The sequence below is a fragment of the Myotis yumanensis genome, unplaced genomic scaffold (assembly GCF_028538775.1).
Source record: "Myotis yumanensis isolate MYYU_CA2020_CCGP unplaced genomic scaffold, mMyoYum1.0.hap1 SCAF_3, whole genome shotgun sequence".
In the NCBI taxonomy this organism is placed as follows: Eukaryota; Metazoa; Chordata; class Mammalia; order Chiroptera; family Vespertilionidae; genus Myotis; species Myotis yumanensis.
The window spans coordinates 201,011,752-201,034,124 of record NW_027223754.1 but is presented as its reverse complement, the minus strand read 5'-3'; the positions used below and the strand labels follow the sequence as shown (position 1 = coordinate 201,034,124).

General features: G+C 42.9%; 1 protein-coding gene across 1 annotated transcript in view; it reads left to right on the top strand.

Moving 5' to 3' along the window:
- Positions 1 to 22,234, top strand: part of GLT8D2 (glycosyltransferase 8 domain containing 2) — a 38,815-nt gene extending 16,581 nt beyond the window's left edge. Inside the window, exons 6-14 of the mRNA XM_070410929.1 lie at positions 6,050 to 6,096; positions 8,534 to 8,626; positions 9,417 to 9,588; positions 12,153 to 12,270; positions 13,278 to 13,362; positions 14,131 to 14,243; positions 16,584 to 16,750; positions 17,575 to 17,687; positions 21,655 to 22,234. Coding sequence (XP_070267030.1) covers positions 6,078 to 6,096; positions 8,534 to 8,626; positions 9,417 to 9,588; positions 12,153 to 12,270; positions 13,278 to 13,362; positions 14,131 to 14,243; positions 16,584 to 16,750; positions 17,575 to 17,687; positions 21,655 to 21,827 — 1,053 coding nt within the window. The 5' untranslated portion in view covers positions 6,050 to 6,077 and the 3' untranslated portion in view covers positions 21,828 to 22,234. The remainder of the gene's footprint in view (positions 1 to 6,049; positions 6,097 to 8,533; positions 8,627 to 9,416; positions 9,589 to 12,152; positions 12,271 to 13,277; positions 13,363 to 14,130; positions 14,244 to 16,583; positions 16,751 to 17,574; positions 17,688 to 21,654) is intronic.
- The last annotated feature ends 139 nt before the right edge of the window (positions 22,235 to 22,373 follow it).

Sequence of the window (22,373 nt, the reverse complement as noted above, 5' to 3'; positions counted from 1 at the left end):
CAGGGCGGGCGGAGGGAGCAGTTATGGCCACGCTCAGTCCCATTCCCAGAGGCTCTGCTTCTCAGAACCCCGGCAGCCGCTGCAAACCTCGGAGAGAAAGCTGCCCTCAGGTTCCAACTGATGCCGGATAATCCCGCTTCACCCGTTTGAGTCTGGGTCCCTAGAGACTCGCCCGGATCTGGAGCCCAGAGTCTGAGACTCACTCCCGACAGAAAACGACAACCGCGCCCTCAGCCACCAGCCCGCTTTGCGCGCGCACCTCGGTACCTTTGTATTTTCCACACTGCGCCGCCTCTGAGCCTCGATTTGCTGTTCTCTTTCCTTCTAGTTGTAGAGTCTCTCTTCAGCCAGCCTTCCTGTGGTTCTGGGTGATGTCCGTTCAGTCTTTTAGTTGTATTTTTGAAATGGTTGTTTGCGGCAGCGGTCTCCGGTGTTTACCTACGCCGCCATCTTGGTCTCTCCTCCCCAGGTCCTTTCTAAGGCCTCCCTACCTGAACCCAGGACACACAGGATTAACCAATCACTTTTTTAAAAAAACTTTCTGAGTCTGGTGATAACGTTGGATTCCATCTCAGTTTAGCAGCCCGGAAAGCCCTACCAACTGATCTGAGTTGGCATGCAGAATCAAACCCATTAGGAGCTCTGCTTTTTGAAACATTATTCTGAAGAGTCCTTCCCACTTTTGTCTTTTCTTCTAGGGCAGAGCTAATCCTTTTAGCCGCTGCCAGGTCTGAAAACATTCTTCCTAGATTTTGCCACCAGCCCAAACTCTTTGGCATCTGGTAAAATAGCAGCCCATGCTAGGTCTTCAAGGGTTTTTAGACTTAATGGCCTCTTCTCGGGTGTAGGCCAATTTCCTAAGCTCTCTTTTTCTTCCTAGTCACAGGCACTGGGACCTCGGCCTTCTTCCCTCCCCTCTTTGCAGCTGTCGCTGTCCCATGCCTGGCCTAGGGGGTTCCTCTGTCCAATGCTGGCTGCCGGGCGACTTCCCAGCTCTGCCTTTCTTGCTGTCTTGAAAACAAGCTTATAGGCTCTTTAATGCTCAAGGCTTGCCTACTTATTACTACAGGTAAACCAATGCGCAGAAGCCATTTAGCCTAGAAAAGCTTTCAAAGGGGCAGGGGACACAGTTCTGGGGCTCCTTGTTGTGATGGTCAGAGGAAGGCTGATAAGAACATGAGAGCCCTCTGCTTTTCCTCCTGGATAAAGACCATCAACAGTGCCCTTCGTCTGGCTTTCTTCCTTAGTGAAGGTGTGCTGACACCTTTCCACCTTTTTCCCATTCTTCCTCTCTCCTGTTTCTCACTCATTCATTCCACACACATTTTGAGGCACACAGAGGTGGGTAAGCCATAGTCCCTGTCCTCAGTCGTCTCGTGATCTGGGGAAAGAGACTGGCACACTCATAATATTAGAACACGGTGTTCCGAGTGCAGGGATAGGGATAGGAGTGGAAATTAGGGGATCACCCAGGCAGGGTAATCAGGAAGACTTCCTGAAGGAGGTGCTGCCTGAATTGAGACTTTAAGGCACAAGTAACAATTAACTGGGGAAAGAGGAGGGGAAAGGGCATTTGAGGCAGAGGGGACTGCATGAACCAAAGTCCAGAGGCATCGGCTTGGGTGTGGAGGACAGTGGAGGGCTGAAGACTAGCCCTCAGACAGTTCAGTTTGGGCAGAAGGTGTAGCATGGAGGACCTGTGGGCATCTTAAAGTTCCAACCTTAACCCTCTGGTAGTGGGTTTCTGGTGAAGAGCTTTAGGCTGGAAAGGGACACTCAGCATTGTGTTTTAAATCATTCAGTAGAATTCTGCAAGACAACTGGCTTCCCTTCTGCAAAAAAAAAAAAAAAAAAAATTTAGGCCATAACAAAATAAAAAGGCAGTGTGGGTGAGGTGGGGTTGATCAAGAGTAAAAGATATGACAACCAAACTATAAAATATGGTATTGGAACAATGGGAGAACTTTAATAACACCTGCTTCCCAGAAGTGATTAAATTCATGTCGTTTTCCTAGGTGTGATTGTGACATTATGGTTACATAGGGGAATGTCCTTGTTCTTAAGAGTTGCTTGCTGAAGTATTAGGAGCTGAAGTGTCATGACGTCATGATGACATATGTATGTAAGGGGGAGGAGAGAAATAAAGCAAATACTAGTATAGCAGCATGTTAGCAAATGATGAATCTGGCGCAGCATGTACAGGAATTCATTCTTTCAACTTTCTGATAGACTTGAAATGTTTCAAGTGATAAGAAAAATTGAACAAAAAATTAAAGGTACTCCAACAGCATGTATGTTTCCAATTAATCTAATATAATTATCAAACAACAAAAATAGTCACTATTGTCACAGTTGTGCCAGTGATAGATTGAGGAAGGAAAGGGGGCAGACATCCTTGAGGCAGGAAGGCCAGGTGGGAAGTTACTGCAGAGTCAGCGAGTGAGTGAGATGAGGCAGCCAGCGAGAGAGATGAGACAGGAGATGGGTTTAAAGAACACTTGGGAGTGAAATGGTAGGAATTTGTGATTGACTGAGTGAGGGATGAAGAGGGAGAAGTTGAAGAGGATGTTTGGGCCCTAACCAGTTTGGCTCAGTGGATAGAGCGTCGGCCTGCAGACTGAAAGGTCCCAGGTTCTATTCCGGTCAAGGGCATGTACCTTGGTTGCGGGCACATCCCCAGTAGGGGGTGTGCAGGAGGCAGCTGATTGATGTTTCTCTCTCGTCGATGTTTCTAACTCTCTATCCCTCTCCCTTCCTCTCCGTAAAATATCAATAAACTATATATTTTTTAAAAAGAGGATGCTTGGAGGACACCAGAGGAGGAGTGTCTATGGGGAGGTGCTGTGAACACAGGGGGTTTGAGGTGCTTGTGCACAATTCCTGAGGAGAGTCACTCATGCACCCCTTCTGTCTGTAAATAGTGTTTTACTTTTTAAAACTTTATTGATTTTTTACAGAGAGGAAGGGAGAGGGAATAGAGAGTTAGAACATTGATGAGAGAGAAACATCAATCAGCTGCCTCCTGCACACTCCCTACTGGGGATGTGCCTGCAACCAAGGTACATGCCCTTGACCGGAATCGAACCTGGGACCCTTCAGTCCGCAGGCTGATGCTCTATCCACTGAGCCAAAAAGGTTAGGAATTATACTGCCAGGCACTTGTACTGGGCATATGGCAATGAGCAAAACAGACAAAATTCCCTGCCTTCATGGAGCCTGTAACCCATCATTGGGAGGGCGGACAATAAGCCAGTAGTAAAATGGGGAGCATGTTGGATAGTGGCGACTGCTGAGAAGTAATATATGTGTGTTGGGGTTAGGGGCTGCTGACTAAGAGTCTGAGGGAAGTGAAGGCGCAAGCCATGTGGATATCTGGGAGTAGTGTTCCAGGTGGAGGGAACAGCATGTCAGGTGGAGGGAACAGCAAGTGTAAAGGCTCAGAGGCAGGAGAACATCTGGCGAGGAGGCCAGTGGATCACGTGAGGTTTTGTATGCCAGTGTAGGACTTATGCTGTTACTCTGAGAGAGACAGGGAGACCTCGGTGTGGAGTCCCACAGGAAGTGTGGAAAGGAGGAGGGATCCGGTTGGTGGGCCTGCACCTCCCATGCACCCAGGCCTCTTCCCGTATAGGAATGAGTCCTAGGGTGCGTTTCCTCCCCTGGAACCGTGTTAACCCAGAGGATCCTCTCCCAGGCTCTGCCCCAGACATTCCAGTTTCTCTTGGCCCCTTATTCTCGTCCTGTGGCTGGTCCCTCCAGCTCTTGGCCCTGACTTCCTCCACATCAGTTTTCTATCTCCTTCCGACTCTGATCCCTCTGCCAAATCCACATGATCTAGGAGCTGTAGACATTCCCGCAGCAGCTACTTAATCTATTAAAATGCTTTTGACTGCAAGTATCAGAAACACCCATTTATAGCCACTTAAACAGCAAACACCACTGTCACAGATGCAATGACATGGTGAAGAGGGAGAGAAGGCATGCGGAATCTGCATACAACTCCATACTTTTTAAAAATTAAATAAACCCAGCTTTCTTTTTAAAGCACATACTTCTCAAGGACTTTGCTCTGCCTCATGTTCTAAAAGTGGCTTCGGTTTCCTCCAAGAATCCGCTGAGGAATTTCCCTCCTTGACTCACCACTGCAGTTCAATGTGCCACCCTCAGTTTCCGGAAGCCTCCTCTTTTATCATAAAGAGATTTCAGAGCTGGCAACCTGCTGGACAAGGGAGAGATGCCCCCCTCCCCCCTCAGATGAGTCAACACTTATGATTTCTGTGATTCTGGCGTAATCTCAGTAGTTAGAGTAACCGAGCACTCGGGTGCTAGCAGACCAACCTTGCCTGGGAGCTGCACAACTTGATCTGCACTCAGTGACATCTGTTACCTCAACTCACCGGCTTCCTGGGGTCGCCAAAATAGTCTTTCAAGAGCTCCAGCACCTGTGGTTAAAGAACATAAGCTTTGAAGCCAGAGAGCCCTTCATCTCAAATCCCTGCTCTGCCATTTACTAGCTGTGTGATTTTGAGCAAGTCACTGAACCTCTCTGAGCCACAATTTCCTCATTTGAAACATGGGAATAGTAATATATCCACCGGAAAGGTGTTGTAAGAATTAAAGGTTAGGGGAGGGTGGGGGTAAGGGGGAGAGATCAATCAAAGGACTTGTATGCATGCATATAAGCATAACCAAAGGACACAGACACCAGGGGGGCGAGGGCATGAGCGGGGTGGGGGTGGGGTGGCAATGGGGGGGGATAAGGACACATATGTAATACCTTAATCAATAAAGAAGAAAAAAAGAATTAAAGGAGAGTATGTGCCTAGATGGTCAGTATAGAGCTGGGTACAAATGAAGCTTTCAATAAACGGTAGCCACGGTAGTCGTAGCACTTGGCCCCTGCAAACATCTCCCTATATGGGCACACCCTTCTGGCCACAGGGAATATATTTGTAAGGATTTGCAAGACACTGAACCTCATTTCAAAGCAGTTTAAAGGAAAAAGGGGGGATTTATTGGCTCAGCTATGCGGCTCACCAGGGAGGAACTGACCTCAGGGACTCGGAGCTGGGATCTTTCTGGTCTCCCCGCCTCACCACCCCTCCTATTCTCTCCCCTGGGACTAGATGGCCTTCCTTCATAGATGGGGGGAGTGGAGGAATTTGTCCTGTGGCCAACGATCATTCTAGGCTTATATTGTCTCATAAAGTTAGCTAAATGCATGTCATCTAAAATCATAAATGGATAAAAAGCACATGAAACCAACCTCAGAAGAATCCTAAGGAAATTACTGTTTGGGCTCGATTCTTTCCCAAGTGCGAGAGGGCAAGAGGACAAGGGTCACTGCCCAGGCGCTCCGAGCTAGCTCCGGGTATCCAGCCTCTATGGCCTCCATCCCGGGGAAAGAAAAGGGACATTGTAGCTGGTTGTTTACACTGAGTTAAGCACCTGAATCAAAGCCCCATTGAAGTTCTTCCTCGATCACTTCCGACGAGTTCTCACCACACTCTGGCTCATGAGGACACCCTGGGGTGCTGTGACATCCGCCTGTTCTGTTCGCTTCCCGCAGGCTCTCTGTCACATCTGTCACATCGCTAATTTCTAAAGGGTATTATTATTCCCTGTGTGCTGACCGCTGCCTCCAGTCACACCTCAAGCTCAGAAGTTCCTTGGAAGGATCTTAATTAAGAAGAATCAACTTAAAATAAACTTTGAGTTTTCAAGACAAATTGTCATTTATAACAAATTAACTTTTTTTCTCCTAACATAAAGGGAGTCAGTTTCCAGCTCCTGGGGTGATTGGCAAAATGCCACAAAGAAATGAATGAACATATAAATGTGACAAAATGTGATTTTAGATTTACAGACTAAAATGAATTTTATAATGTAAAATTCTTTTCTAATGGTTAACGTCATCTTTTCATCAAAACTGCTCATCTATCCCATGCTTTCTTAATGCCCACTGCTTCTTCTTTTTTTAAAAAATTATTTATTGAATTTTAGAGAGAGAGGATTCTATTTTAAACAAAACTTTGTTCTTAATCCACAGGTCACAGTTTTTATCCACATGAACATACATGGCTTTGTTACGAAAAAGTAAGTTTAAAAGTTTTGAAAATCATGATTAAAAGATATTTTGGAGGACTGTTGTGATGCTGGGTTTTGGCGCCGCCCCCCCCCCCCCCCCATTTTTTTTCCCTGAAATCTGCTTTGATTAGTACCATGGAGAGTTTTCCCAAAGGCAGTTCTTGGCATTGTATCATTGTTAAGTATTTTGGTCATAGGTGGACTTATTATGAGAGGGTTCACATGTTTCTGTACAACTTGCAAATGTTATTTTTTTATCTAAATAAAGATTCATGTTCCCATCTAATTTAGCATCTGTAATTTCGTATTCTTATTCTTAAAGAGTTATTTCAAATTATATAATCTCAGACTCCATCAAAACCTGGTTTTGTCCCTGATTGTAGATCCAGTCGTTTGTGAATCTGGGAAGAAACATAGTGACCTAATTGTGCTACTGTTGCCCTCAGGGTAGAGTTGCCTGATGTGGCAGATGAAAAGTCAAGCTATCCAGTTAGATTTGACTTTCAGGTAAACTATGAATAATGTTTTAGTATAACTATATCCCAAATATTTCATGAGACATACTTCTATTTTTAAAGTATTTTCTCTGTTAACCTGGCATCAGCAGTAGCAGCCATGGTTGAAAGGGTCAGACGGTAGTGACATGGGCCACTTCCCCAAACTGGCTGTGGCAGGTAAATGTTAATCAGAGGTACTGATAACCTATAGAACTTTGACCCTTATCTTCTGCTTCTCTATAGTTTTGTTTTAAACCAAGTAGTATCTGGTTGTCTCTGGCTGAATCTGACAACCCAGAGGCAGAGAGGAGCTGCGTGTCAGCAAGGTAGGATCACTGAGCCTCCTAACGTAGCTCTGGAAGGCATCCGTGGCTACTGTTCAACTCCTTCCTCCTACGGATTTTACAAATGTGAAGAGAAAAGCCTAGGGGCCGTAAAATAGATTAGTACGAGGACAATATAAGTAAATATTCTGATGCACAACAATTGTAAAACCTTTATTGGGATTGCATTGCCTTTGTTAACTCTCAAAATACCCCTGTGACGTAATGGTTATTATTACAATTCCCATGTAGCAGATGAGCAAACTGAGGCTCAGAGAGGTTAAGTAACCTGTCCAAGGCCACACAGCTAGGAAGTAATAGAAATGAGATTTGAGTCTGACTTCAAATCCCAGACCTTTCCCCTTCTACCAACATCTTCCAAACTGCAGCCTTTGTGCCCCACGAGCGGTGATGTCGTATCTTCTCAGTTTTCAGCATCTGTGTTCCTTCTGTCCAATGCATGACCATTTTCTTTAAATGGACTCATTTTAAAAATCCTAAGTGCACTTCATAATAGAAAGTTTATATCTGTACTGTAACTAGAACACCAGTTATCTCCTATCATAAAAATAAGGAAAGTATACAACTGTATGTGGTTAGAACCATGTTATTCAATTCTGGGTAGTTTTTGTTATCTTCCTGCATATGAAATTGGGACTGATTTCTCATGCTATGATTTAATGTGACTTAATGCTATGAGCACAAACCTCCCCCATCATCTCTGGTACAGCCAGTGGTACATGCTTCCTACTATGACAACACTGTTCTGCATCACCCCACTTCTCAGGAGATCCCAGGGGCCAGGGCCACTGTTCTGAAACAGATGCTCCTGAAGGCTCAGAAGTGGAAGACATGTAGGTGGGTCTTCTAACCTCTTACCCAAGGCAAACATTTTCTTTCTTTCTTTCTTTCTTTCTTTCTTTCTTTCTTTCTTTCTTTCTTTCTTTCTTTCTTTCTTTCTTTCTTTTTTTTATCTTCACCTGAGGATATTTTTTCATTGATTTTTTAGAGAGAGTGAAAGACAGAGAGAAATATCGCTGTGAGAGAAACATAGATTGGTTGCCTCCAGCACACGCCCCAACCAGGGGTCCAGGCCCGGGGAGGAGCCTGCAACCAAGGTACGTGCCCTTGACTGGAATCAAACCTGGAACCCTTCAGTCCTCAGGTTGACGCTGTATCCACTGAACCAGACTAGCTAGGACAAGGTAAAACATTTTCTGTGTGCCATCCTTGACCGGTGACTGAATTATCTGAGAAGTAGCTGGTTCTAATGGCTAAGAACATAAAATAAGTGCTGGCTCACCACGAGTGTTATGTAAACGTTGGCTATTATCCTAAACAAAGTTCATGCACAGAAAAGGCAGCATCCTATAGTCATTAAGGTTGTAGCCTCTGCCAGCCAACTCCCTGGGGTTATCCCTGGATCCTCCTTAAACTGCTTGTGCGTATCCTTGAGTATCAACAGTGTTGCAGGTTAAGTCTTTCCTGCGCATGCCATCTGCTTAAAGAAGGGTCCGGACCACCACTCCTGTGTATGTCAGGGAAGGCAACTCCTTACACGGCTGCTCTGAACTTTTCCACAACTCCAGCTGGATAGGTTGAACTTGTTTCCTTTTTTAATTTCAGTTAATCAGGTGCTGCTGTTCCTTCTGATTGTGACCCTCTGTGGGATTCTGTATAAGAAAGTTCACAAGGGGACTGTGCTCAGGAATGAAGCAGGTAAGCTAGGAGACATAAGCCAGGCACCAAAGGACAGGTAGTGTGTGATTCCTCTTATGTGAGGTACTTAGACCATCAAAATCCTAAGACAGAAAGTAGAATGGTGGTTGCCAGGGGCTGAGGGGAGGGGAAGATGGGGAGTTATTGTTTAATGGGTAGAGTGTCAACTTTACAAGATGAAAAGAGTTATGGGGATGGGTGGTAGAGATGGTCGGACAACGGGGTAAATGTATTTAATACCATTGAACTGTACACTTAAAAATGGTTAAGATGGTAAATTTTATGTTGTGTATTTTACCACAATTCAAAAAAATATACCCCCTATAATATGGATAAACCTCACAAACATTATGCTAAATGGGCGAAGCCAGATTCCTTCTATCTTAGGGTTTTGGTGTCCTCAATAGGTAGCTTCCACCTGTGGTCTAAGGTGGCTGCTATCATAGCAACATTCGAGCCAAGGGGAAGCGAAAAGGAAAGAGGCGGGTGGGGTGAGCAAGTTTCTTATAAAAGCAAACCCAGTAGTTGTACACATCACTTGAACTAACATCCCACTGGTCGGAACTTGACGACATAGAGCTGCAAGGGAGTCTGGAAAACATTCTTAGCAGTTGGCCATGTGCCAGCAAAAATTCCAATGTTATAAGGGAAGAAGAAAGACTGGATATTGATGAATAATCCACAGCCTCTTCCACACTCTGCTTTCTTCCCATGGGGGTGTGGAAGACAAGTTTAATGGACTTGACTGTGAAATTCCTTCATGTTCCAAGACACTGATTTTGGTTTCCAGGTGAGGACTCTGGGACTCCCGAGGAACTGGACGCTGAGATCCCCGTGGTGATCTGTGCAGCAGCAGGGAGGATGGGGGCTGCAATGGCCGCCATCAATAGCATCTATAGCAACACGGATGCCAACATTTTGTTCTATGTAGTTGGGCTCCGGAACACTCTGTCTCGAATACGGTAAGTCGTATACTATAGATGTTGGAGTTTCCTACTTTCTTCTCATCTTCCTTGTTTTTCCTTAAATGGATTTCCTTTTTTTTTTTTTTTCATTTGAGAAATGTCATTCGAATTAAGAAGGGGATGACCTGAGGTTTATTTGGTGACTTGATAAATGTGTTGCCTCACTAAGGAATTTCCAGCAAAGCCTCACTAATTTGGTAGGGCTGTGTGTCATGATGCAGAATTGAATTGTCTAATGAACTAAAGAACCCCAATCCTTAAGCAGTTTATATGAAATTCATTCTTTCTAAAATGGTTTCTCTTTTCTTTACTTTTTTAACCTGAAAGAATATTTGTGTAATATAATCATTTTAATATGGCTCAGAATCATCACTAATTACAATTTTTGAACTGCAAAGTGATATCTTTCATGTCCCTCAGTAAATTGGAGTTGGATTGAAAAGAAATATACAGAAAATCAAAATTTAAATGTATTATAAAAATGTAGAATAGCCTTAGCTGGTTTGGCTCAGTGGGTAGAGCATTAGCCCTCAGACTGAAGGGTCCCTGGTTCTATTCTGGTCAAGGGCACATTCCTTAGTTGCAGGCTCAATCCCTGGCCCCAGTCAGGGCATGTGCGGGAGGCAACCAATCGATGTGTCTCTCTCACATCGATGTTCCTCTCTCTGTCTCCCCCCTCCCTACCACTCTTTCTAAATATCAATAGAACAATATCCTCAGGTAAGGATTAACAAAACAAAAAGAAAGAAGACCAGAAAGATCTCCACTGTTAATAGTGCCCATCTCTGGGAAGGATGGAATATTTGGAAAAAGCAGTGATGAAGGGAATTTCAAGGTATCTCAAGTGTTATTCCCATCAGTTACAAGAAGAATGTATTTACAGATGGTTTTTATAACCATATTTGTAGATGGTATCACCATTAGGAGATACTGAGATATGTAAGCCATTTGCTCCTAATCTAAATGGTCCTTGGTTGCTGTGGGTTTTGGGGGCTTATATGTGCTTTCTGGGTTTTTTGTTTTGTTTTGTTTTTGTCTCATTTGTCACTCTTCTTATAATTTACTGTTGCAATATGGACTCACTTAGTCTGCCCCTCAGTTATCTGTGGGTATAGATAACAAACCCAAAGGATGGCTTGTGTGATATGTTCTGAGTAAGGGTCTGTACTTGAACAGTAGTTATGAGCTTCAGGATTGTATGACATTTGAGCAGGGAATGATTCCCAGTTCACCACCCCTTATTTTAAAATATTTAAAAAACTCTTTTCACTGAAGTATAACACAAATACAGGAAATTGTATAAATCCCATGTACAGCTTAATGAATCATCACAAATGTGTAATAGACACACCCTTTAACATCCACCACATGCTGGCCAGGACCTTTGTCAATTTTTAATCAACAAGAAATACTACTATGTGTGGCTTACGTGTTGGAAATTTTATTTTGAGATGATTTCTTACAAGAAAACTCTTATGAGTTAGATCAGTGGTCGGCAAACTGCAGCTCATGAGCCAGATGCGGCTCTTTGGCCCCTTGAGTGTGGCTCTTCCACAAAATACCACGTGCAGGTGCGCATGTACAGTGCGATTAAAACTTCGTGACCCATGTGCAGAAGTCGGTATTTTGTGGAAGAGCCACACTCAAGGGGCCAAAGAGCCGCATGTGGCTCACGAGCCGCAGTTTGCCGACCACTGAGTTAGATTAAAAGATAGATGTTCTGGCCTGGCCTGGCCCGCGTGGCTCAGTGTTTGAGCATTGACCTAGGTCGAAGCTAGGAGGTTATAATTTGATTCCTGGTCAGGCCATATGCCTGGGTTGCAGGCTCAATCCCCAGTATGGGGTGTGCAGGAGGCAGCCGATCAATGATTCTCTGTCATCATTGATGTTTCTATCTCTCTCCTACTCCCTTCCTCTCTCAAATCAATAATATATATATATATATATATATATATATATATATATATATATATATTTTTAAAGATAGTAGTTCTGTAAGACTGAGAAAATGTGAGGGGAGAAGGCAGGGAACAAGGAGGGATGGGGAAGACTGAGAGACAGAGACAAAGAAACACAGGTAAATTCAAATGGCCCTGGAGTCAGAACGGCAGGGTAAAGGTGACATCAGTCACCGCAGAAGGTTGAGAATATCCCGCTTAGCTTCATAACATTTCAGAGTTGCTGACACGTGACAACGATGGTACTGGCAACTACAGATGCTGCTTTATAAGAAAGGGGGAATGCTACTAGTATGTTCTTCCAGTTACCTGTGGAGATGATAATAGATGTGGGGAGATATTTGGTTATTACTATTTTGTTTTATTTCCTTTGCAGAAAAAGTTATGTGAATAATAATAATAATAATAATAATGGAAAGATTTAAACCAGACCAGATTTGGAGGGGGGAGGGGGATTGGGAATTACAGACTAAACTCTACTAAGGTTACACATATTTTATTTTTAACTTTCTAAGGAGCCAATGGATTGAGGCAATAGTCAAATTGAGGAAAGGTGGGATGTGTATACTAGAGATTGTTTTTGTTTGTTTTTTATCTCCTTAGAAAATGGATCGAACATTCTAAATTGAGAGAAATAAACTTTAAAGTCGTGGAATTCAACCCTATGGTCCTCAAAGGGAAGATCCGACCAGACTCGGCGAGGCCGGAGCTGCTCCAGCCTGTGAGTAGGACTGTGCTGTGCTGGGGGCAGTCCTTGGTGAGCCCCTGTTCTGTTCGGTATGGAGTTCTTACCACTGGGATGCAGACGGAATAGTTCTGAAGCCTCACAGTTGTTAGGTCTTCACCAAACTCTGCTTCTTTGTAATTTATAAGTCACTTGCTCCAGAAAGGATTTCAGATGGTTTACATCAACATAACAGAGTAGTCAACGAAAGAATGAAGCATAAGAACATGTAGGATGCATTTATGAGTGTGGATATGCCTGAGGGGGTGGGGGAAGGGGCCAGGTAGGGAGGCCAGGAAAAAATATTCCCAACCCCACAGGCTGCTGTGATTGGACATAACATTTATCTTAGAATATCCCAGCAACCAAGGAAAACCGGTAGCATGATGGATTATATACTTCCTAGTATCGACTAAGATAATATTTTCAGAAGACACCAGCTCTTTTCCTAGCTTTGGAATCTTAAGGTATTTTACTGCAAGGGTTCTTACCAAAGGGACCAACTCTCCACTGCAAAAAGAGTGGCGTCGATGGCAGATTTACAGGGAATGTAGCCACCTTCTACATATACTTGCTACTTAAACCCATCCTTGAAAATGGACTCAATTCTAAGCCCTCTGTCTAATGACATGGTCTTTCCCCAGTTCCAGATATTTATGATTGGATTGCCAGCTGGGCTGGGTCTTTGGATTAAGCTGTGTGGTGGCTAATAAACTCCCACTCTCTGCCGATGCTCCTCCATTTTCTGGTTCAAGGAGCTGAGGTTGAGCTTATAGTTGAGGATGGTGCCCGTGTGTGTGTGTGTGTGTGTGTGTGTGTGTGTGTGTGTGTGTGGCTGATTTAGCTCACAGCAGTAAAATTACTGAATGTAGAGGGAGACAGGCAATTTGTGGCCTGAAGATTCAGGAGGAAGCCTCTGCGACTCCCACGGAACCCCAGCACCCTTGGAAGACACTGTGCCATGTGCCTCTTCTCCACCGTCGCTTCTTTTGCTGTTTTCACAGCTCAACTTTGTTCGGTTTTATCTCCCTCTGCTGATCCACCAACACGAGAAAGTCATCTATTTGGACGACGATGTCATTGTACAAGGTATACTCGCCGACTGCCCGGAGCACTTGGAAAAGGAGCCGCTGATAAGTAGAATGACTGTCTGTCTTCATTTTCCAAAGAGTTAGCTGCCCAGTGATTTTTTTCTGCTTATTAAATTTGAGAGTATAGTATTGTTGCAAATTCAGGAATATTTTGAAAACAGGGGTTGATACTTCCCTGGACAGTCCAGTTGGCTTTTTGAGAGCCACACTCAGATTGTTAAAGATTGAGATAAATAGCTTGGCTGCCTTTCCATTCTCTGTACCACTAAAATGTATGGAGTGATAGTCTCACTGATGACATTCTTAGAACTAAGTTTTGATGTTTAAATGCAAGTAAGATAGCTCTGGCCGGTGTGGCTCAGTTGGTTGAGCATCGTCCCATGCACCGAAAGATCACCAGTTCAGTGCTTCCGAGAGACAACTCATCAACATTTCTTCTCACATCAATGTTTCTCTCTCTCCCTCTCCCTTCCTCTCTGTAAAATCAATTGAAAACATATTAAATGCAAATAAGACAAGCATTGGTGGGGTACCTACATAGCAATAGAAATAAAGACATTTGTTCAATGCCCAGCTGAGCTTCTTATCAGGTGGCTTTCTAAATTGAGCTAAGCTATTCTTATTCAGTAAATTTTGAACCACATGAAATTGGGGATCACACACTTCTCCCCGACAGCAAAACCAGGGATTAGTTTAAACACTAAGGCTCTATGCAGCCCTAAAACTCATGCTGCACTCTCTGAACTCCTGGTGTTTCCAAATGCAGGTGATATCCAGGAGCTGTATGACACCACCTTGGCCCTGGGCCACGCGGCCGCCTTTTCAGATGACTGTGATTTGCCCTCGCTTCAGGACAGGCACAGACTTGTGGGGCTGCAGGTGAGCACACTGTCCCAGAAATCCTGCCCTCCCCCGCCCGCCCCCCCCCCCCCCCCCCCCCCCCCCGCCCCGCCAACTCAGAATGAGTGCAAGCTACTATACCTCGAGAGCCCTGCCCGTCTGGATTGCTGGAGGCAGAACCCAGGGGCCTGGGCTTCCGATGGACACCCCAGCTCCACTCCGTGGTGACTCCTGGGCAAGTTCCTGAACCCTGCAGGAGCCACTTTTCTTATCTGAAACATGGCAACAATAATATCCATGTTATCGTGTCTCTGTGAGCTGTGATGAAATAGCATGTCCGGTCTTCAGTGAATGCACCAGGAATGATAGTTATCTAGGTCCCTCTTAACCTCCCTTTCTGTCAGAGGTGGTGTTTTCTGTAAAAGAGACTTGCTGAGTCTTTGGTTCTGCTTTCAGAGTTTTAGCCATTGCTTCCCGCCCCACTTCAGTAGAGGGAAATGTTGGTTTTGTTCAAGAGTAAAGAGCTCCTTACCTGGGTGGAAATGAGAAAAGGTGAACCTGTAGGTAATACTAAAACCAAAAGAATGGCTTTAAAATGCAAAGTGTTATTAAGAATCGAATGTTGTTCTTCAAAAAAGTTCCAGGGAATAATTTTAAAATGGGTGACATTCAAGAAGTGACATGCTTTAAGGCCTACGCTCTGGGGCCAGACCTGATCTCGGCTCCATCACCTAAGTAGCTTGGGGCAAGTTACTTAACCAATTGTTTTCTCCTTTATTTGCCAAATAGGGGGGAGTCACTGTGAGAACTAAGTTAGTTAATACCTGTGAAGTTATGGCACACACCTAATGAGATAATGCATGTGCAGTTCTTAGAACGGTGCCTGGCACATAGAAAGTGATCGAGTATGTCTGTTACTTCCGTGTCATGTCTGGGCACTCCACTGAGGTAGATTATGGCAGCCCACGTGTGTGAAACATTATGTCCTGCCTGGTGTTACACTCATTCAGCTATGCACCGAGTGCTTCCTATGTGCCTGACAGTTTTAGGTTCTAATAATACCGCAAACAAAACTAAAATCCCTGCCTTTGCATAGCTTACATTCTAGTGGGAAGACACGTAAGATACTTAACAGAGGGTCAGGGTGGAGGTGGGCTGTATGTTAGGGTGATCGTGGAAGGCTCCACTGAGATGGTGTCGTGAACCTATACCTGAAAGAATGAAGGGAACCACTTAAGCAGGGAGAACAACATTCCAAGAAAATGTTGCCAGCAGGTGCAAAGGTCCTGAAGCAGGGGTGTGTCTGGCGGATTAAAGAACAAGGAGGTCGATGTGGCAGAGGATCCAGAGGGAGAATAATGGACATTGGGGAGCAGATGGTGTAGGGCAGGGCAGGCCATGTTAGGAATTGTGGCTTTTACTCTGAAAGAGATGGAAGGCATTAGAGGAGCTTGGAGCAGATGAGTAACATAGAGATAGAGTGGGGTTGAAAGGGGTGGAAGAATTTGCAACAGCACGGATGGAGCTGGAGAGCATTACGCTAAGAGAAATTAAGTCAGAGAAAGATAAATATCACATGATCTCACTCATTTGTGGATTATAATGAACAACATAAACTGATGAACAAAAACAGATCCAGAGACAGAGAAGCATTGATCAGATGCTCAAACCTCAGAGGGAAGGGAGTGGGTTCGGGTGGGGACAATGAGGGGATAAGGACACATATGTAATGCCTTAATCAATAAAGGGAAAAAAAAAGGGTGGAAAAAGCAGGAACACTGGTTAGGAGGAACGTGCAGAAATCCAGTGAGTGGTCATTATGGCCCGGACAAGGAAGGCAGCAGGAGAGGCAGTGGGACATGCTTGGCTTCGGGATATATTTCGGAAGATGGGACCAACAGGATTTGCTGACAGATTTGGATGAAAAGTGAATGAGACGAGTCAAGGATGACCTCATGACCCTGGGTTTTTTGCCTACGTTACTAGAAAGATAGGGTGGCACTTACTGAGATAGGGCAGGTTGTAGGAAAGCACATTTGGGACAGGAGTAAGCATCCAGGAGGAGACACGGAGCTGGCAGATGGAGCAGGAGTGGGAAATCCAGAGGGGAGGTCAGGGCTGTCTACATGGATGGTTTTTAGAGCCATGAGACTGGATGAAGCTGTCAGGGAGTCAGTGCTAGAGAAGAGACAGGTGCTGGAAATGAGACTTGGGGAACCCCGCTTTTAAAAGTTGGGGAAACAAGAGGAAACCAGCAAAGGGCTCTAGGAAATGGCCAGTGACACAGGAGGAAACCCAGAGACACCACACCATGGTTTCAAGAAAATGATTGATTTCAGATTGTTTCCCACGTGGCACGCATATCCTGTTCCTTTACAGAACACCTACATGGGCTTCCTGGACTACAGGAAGAAGACAATAAAAGACCTCGGCATCAGCCCCAGCACGTGCTCGTTCAACCCTGGCGTGATTGTTGCCAACATGACGGAATGGAAGCACCAACGTATCACCAAACAACTGGAGAGATGGATGCAGAAAAATGTGGAGTACGTGCACATCTGTCATTTTTTCCCCCTGTGCTTGGAAACAATGAAATATATATAATGAAATTTCTATGCATAGCTCGGGTTAGAAATATTTTATACACATCTTAGATCAGACTTTCTCACTGGGGAAGAAAAGGGGCAATAGATGAAAATATATTCTCAAATTATATGTCAGAGGAAGCGAGATCCTGCGGAATCCTTATAATACAAACATTTTTCTAAGAAGTTATTTAATAATGTGATTGTAAATCTTCTCCCAGAATCCTACTGAACCTTTTCCACTGAAAATCACTTACCTTAGTCGAGTTCCTCCCTCTTACAGAGATTTGTTTTTAAGGGTTATTTTATGAAGTCAACTTTGTTTCTTAGGGTTGAATTTTTAAAAATGTATCATTTTTCATGACTGAAGTCTTAAATAGAGGATTAATGCTAACACAATCACTATGATCATGTCATTGTATTTCCTTGCCTGCTTTTTTTCTGGATATTTTTAATACCACCATACCTTGAATTTGTGAACAAATTTATTCTAAATAATGGAGGATCAGAATGTGATCTTCTGTGTTTGCCATTAAGAAGCCTGAGAATTAAAATGGCAAAATATTAACACTGTGAAACTAGTACATGCAAGTTCATGGTTTTCTGCTTACAATTTTGTGTAGGTTTAACAATTTTCAAAATACAAGGTTGGAGGAAAGTGCAAGATTATAGTCTTATTATATAGTGAGAGACTGTCCTGCATCTTTTAAAAGGATTAGATTCTTCTTTATCTGAGTCTGTGGGGCTCCAGGCTTAAAATATTTCTTTTCTATTCATTTTCTTAGGGAGAATCTCTATAGCAGTTCCCTGGGGGGAGAGGTGGCCACCTCCCCAATGCTGATTGTGTTTCATGGGAAATACTCCACCATCAACCCCCTGTGGCACATAAGGCACCTGGGTAAGTACTGTGGAAAAACCATGCAAATGTGCATTTTATAGATCGCTTGAGTGCGAGGTTGGGGAAAGTGTACTAGAGCACCAGCTTCCTCAGTCACATCCTCCATGTGACCTTGGAGATTACCTTGGACTCCTTATTTAACCGTCATTGCTCAGATCTGCAAATGCAGCTGATAAAGATGGCCTCCCTGAGAGGTGTGTTTCTAGGAATTCATGAAAAGCAATTAGACTCATGCTTAGCATACACATAGTACGTGCCAGATAAACATTAACTATTGTTAGAACTTTCACTGTCAAAACTTTTTCATAACTTTATTGAACTCTTTGAAGTGACCTACCGTGGACAAAACCAAATGAATTAGCTTAATGGTTTATGATGCATTTATCTAGCTGGCAGTGTATCTTCTTTTTTCCTCACCAGAGGATATGCTTTTTATTGACTTTAGAGAGAGGGAAGGAGAGAGACAAAGGGGGAGAGAGAGAGAGAGAGAGAGAGAGAGAGACATCGATTGGCTGCCTCCCATACACTGCTTAACTGGGAATTGAACACACAACCCAGGGAGAATCGAACCCGCCACCTTTTGGTGTATAGGACAACGCTCCAACTGAGCCACACCTGCCAGGGCTGGCAATGTATCTTTCAAAGAGAAGTTGTTTACTGGTTGTGTCCTATGTGTATTCACTCTTCACTACAGCAGTGCAGGCTCTAGGGCAGTGATGGCGAACCTATGACACGCGTGTCAGAGGTGACACGCGAACTCATTTTTTTGGTTGATTTTTCTTTGTTAAATGGCATTTAAATATATAAAATAAACATCGAAAATATAAGTCTTTGTTTTACTATGGTTGCAAATATCAAAAAATTTCTATATGTGACACGGCACCAGAGTTAAGTTAGGGTTTTTCAAAATGCTGACACGCCGAGCTCAAAAGGTTCGCCATCACTGCTCTAGCGTATGGGTTGGGGTCCCAACTCTGCTATTACCTCTGGTCCTCAGCAAGTTCTCAACTTCTCTGTGCCTTACTTTCTTCATTTGTAAATCAAAGCTAATAGAACCTTATACAGTTTTTGTAAGGAATAAATGACCTAACATATACACTGAGTGGCCAGATTATGATGACCGGCCAGATTATTATGTCCACCCCATCAGTACAATGAAGTGAATTAGTTATGCAAATAATAATACTAATAATACTAATAATAAAACCTTGAGAGTATTTGCTTAGGAAGTTTTCAGTATTCAGTATTTTTGGAAGTGTCAATGAAGTACTGATGGGATGGTCATAATAATCTGGCCGTTCATAATAATCTGGCCAGTTAGTGTATAAATTGCTTAGAACAGAGGCATTCACATTCACTCAAACACATGGCCACAACCCTTTAGCTAAAACCACTGAGCCAGACCTATTTAGAAATTGAGAAGGATTTTTGAACCCTAAAATGTATATACTTATGTTATGCAATTCCCTGAGTGGGATGTAGGTTTTGCTGCCACAGAAGTTATTAGAAATCCTTTTGCTTTCAGACGTTTGGGGATGATTATAGACTTGGAGACAATGGATTATGGACTTCTTTTGCCAAGTGCCCATTGCTTTTCCAAGTGCTGGGCCCAGTTCCGATGATAAAGATGAACAATCCTCTAAGATGGTACTCCCCTTACTCTGCCTTTTAGAAGGACAGACAGACAAAACTGTGGAAGCTGGGTTCCTGTCTCCTCTTAGCGATTCCACCTGGACGGCTTCTGCCTCATTCCCAGACTCTTCCCCGACTTTCCTGAGCCTCTGCAAGCACATAAAAGCGACACAGGGAAGCTAAGGACACTATTGTTCCGTCTGATTTGATTTATATCGATGCTGAGTTCACTGTTAGGTCAAATATCAACATTTCAATGTAATGAATGTGCAGAAAATCCCATTAAGGTAGAATGTCTGTGAAAAATGTTGTGTAGGTACAGCTATGCGGAGCTTAGATCGATAAGGTTAGAGCATTTATGAGCTTGGAACAGAGACTCAGAATTACATTTTATGAAATATCTAACTTACTGACAAGTAGAAAACGGCGGAATCTTCCCAAGGGAAAGAAGCCATTTTTCTTTGTAGAAAGTAGTCATTTTTCTCTGTAGAGTGGAATGTCGTCTGTGCGGAGGGTTTTGGAATCAGGGGTGGTCTGCCAAGTGAATCTACACAGTGATCATTTGAGAAATACCTCGATTTGAGAGTGTTCTGAAAGCAGAGAGCAATGTCATGCTAACAGTGTTAAGCTTGGGTCTAAACAGGGCGGCTTAAAATATTAAAAATTGATGAAACATATTTGGCTAAAAGCCAAACTGCAAGGCCCTCTGGTCCTTCCGTCACAGAGCTGAGAGATGATGTTCTACTTAGTGAGGCTTCTGGCAGGAAGGTCCCTCTTCCCAAATGAGCATTTTGTTTCCTTTGTATAGACTCCACGGCAACCTGAAACGCTGAGCTCCTCGCCTACCCATCTTCTCAGCTGTGTTTATGAATAACAGAAGACAGGTTTTTGGTTGTCTCACATCTTATGATAAACTAGCTATTCACCCTCTTTACTCAATAGACTGTTGTTTTTTTTTTCAAAAATATCAAATTCTCTTTAGAAAAAAAAACACTGTAGAGGCTATTTAAAAAAAAAAGACTTACATTCTCAAGATCTTAATGTACTTCTGGAAGAAGTATTCTAAAAATATTTGAGCAACAGCAATATTAAGGTAAATGCATATATAGTCTCTAAGTGAATCTTATGAGGGAAATAATATTCACATGGAGATAGCTGTTTGTTAACAAGTGGATCTTATTCTTGATCACTTTTCATATAGTCAAAATAAGATTGTTTAAAAAGAAAATCTTGCCATATTGTTGGATAATGTAGAAAGATAAGAACTCCTATAAACTCTGGATGGGAGGCAAACCGTTACAAGTTCTTCTGGGGACAATTGGCAATCTCTTACCAAAAATTAAAAGGCACACACCCTTCAATTTCACAATTCCACCTACAAGATTCTTATTCTACAGATATACATGCATAAGACATGCATAGAAGACTGTTTCCTATAGCATTGTTGATTCTAGTGAAGGGACAGAAACAGCCAAAATGTCCTTAATAAGAAACTCAGTAAATAAGTCATCATAGATGCATTCTATGTAGTCATTAAAAATAACTCAGCCCTGGCTGGTTTGGCTCAGTGGATAGAGCGTCAGCCTGTGGACTGAAGGATCTCAGGTTTGATTCCAATCAAGGGCACATGCCTGGGTTGCGGGCTCGATCCCCATTGGGGGATGTGCAGGAGGCGGCCGATCAATGGTTCGCTCTCATCATTGATGTTTCTATCTCTCTCTCCCTCTCCCTTCCTTTCTGAAATCAATAAAAACATTAAAAAAATAAAAAAATTCAGTAAATCAATGTGCAACTATGGAAAGTTTCCTAAGAGTAATTTTAAAAGGCAAATTACAAATTTTTAAAAATGCATATATAACATGCATGGGTATGTATATACGCAAATACATACTATATACACACACTTACACACATACTGGTATACAGGTAGAATAGTTTTTCATGAGAACTTCAAACCATGGTCACTTTATTATTATATTTTAAATATATTTTTATTGATTTCAGAGAGGAAGGAAGAGGAAAAGAGATAGAAACATCAATGATGAGAGAGAATCACTGATTGGCTGCCTCCTGCACGCCCCATACTGGGGATCGAGCCAACAACCCAGGCATGTGCCCTGATGGGAACCTCTTGGTTCACAGGTCGATGCTCAACCATCGAGCCACACCAGCCAGGCAAACCATGGTCATTTTAGAGATTTAGGGTGGGTGGTAAACTCTTCATTGTATACCCTTTAATTTGTTTAATTTTTTTATAATGAACCTATATTCAACTTTTAATATATAAAATTTTATTTTCTAACAAGCCTATTCTTTTTCTCTAAACACAAAAAAGGCTGGAGTCCAGATACCAGATATTCAGAGCATTTTCTGCAAGAAGCAAAATTACTCCACTGGAACGGAAGACATAAACCTTGGGACTTCCCCAGCGTTCACAATGACTTATGGGAAAGCTGGTTTGTTCCTGACCCTGCAGGGATATTTAAACTCAGTCACCAAAACAGCTGACACTTTAAATATTTTCTGTATAAAAATGTGGAATTGTCCATTTGCAATCTACTATAACATCATTCGTTATGAACAGTACCTTCGATATGTATGATCCACAATATGAAAAACAGAGACTACTGTGTGCAAGTAATACCTTGGATCACATAGGTATTGATTACTTCCTTAAGTACAAGCGCTGAGTGTGGAAATCAAGATTTTGTGAGTGAAATATATTGCTGGAAAGAAATAAACTCATGTAGGTTCCAGCAACCAATTTGCTTAACTCAGTGACAATTATATCTAAAACTTTTCAAAATTTCTACATGTATTTTTCACATGTAGGTATTTTTTAACAGGTTGCCAGTCTTGTGTTTTTGTATTACACTTAAAATATGAATGCCTGAAAAATAAAATAGTCATAGATTTTTAATGATTCTCATTGTATATAGTATTCTATATGTTAAATATAACAGAGGGCAAACTGATCTCAGGTTTAAAGGATGAAAGTCTCGCTACAGAAAAGCCTGCAACTTAAGGATAATCATTCTTATATTTTTTATTGTA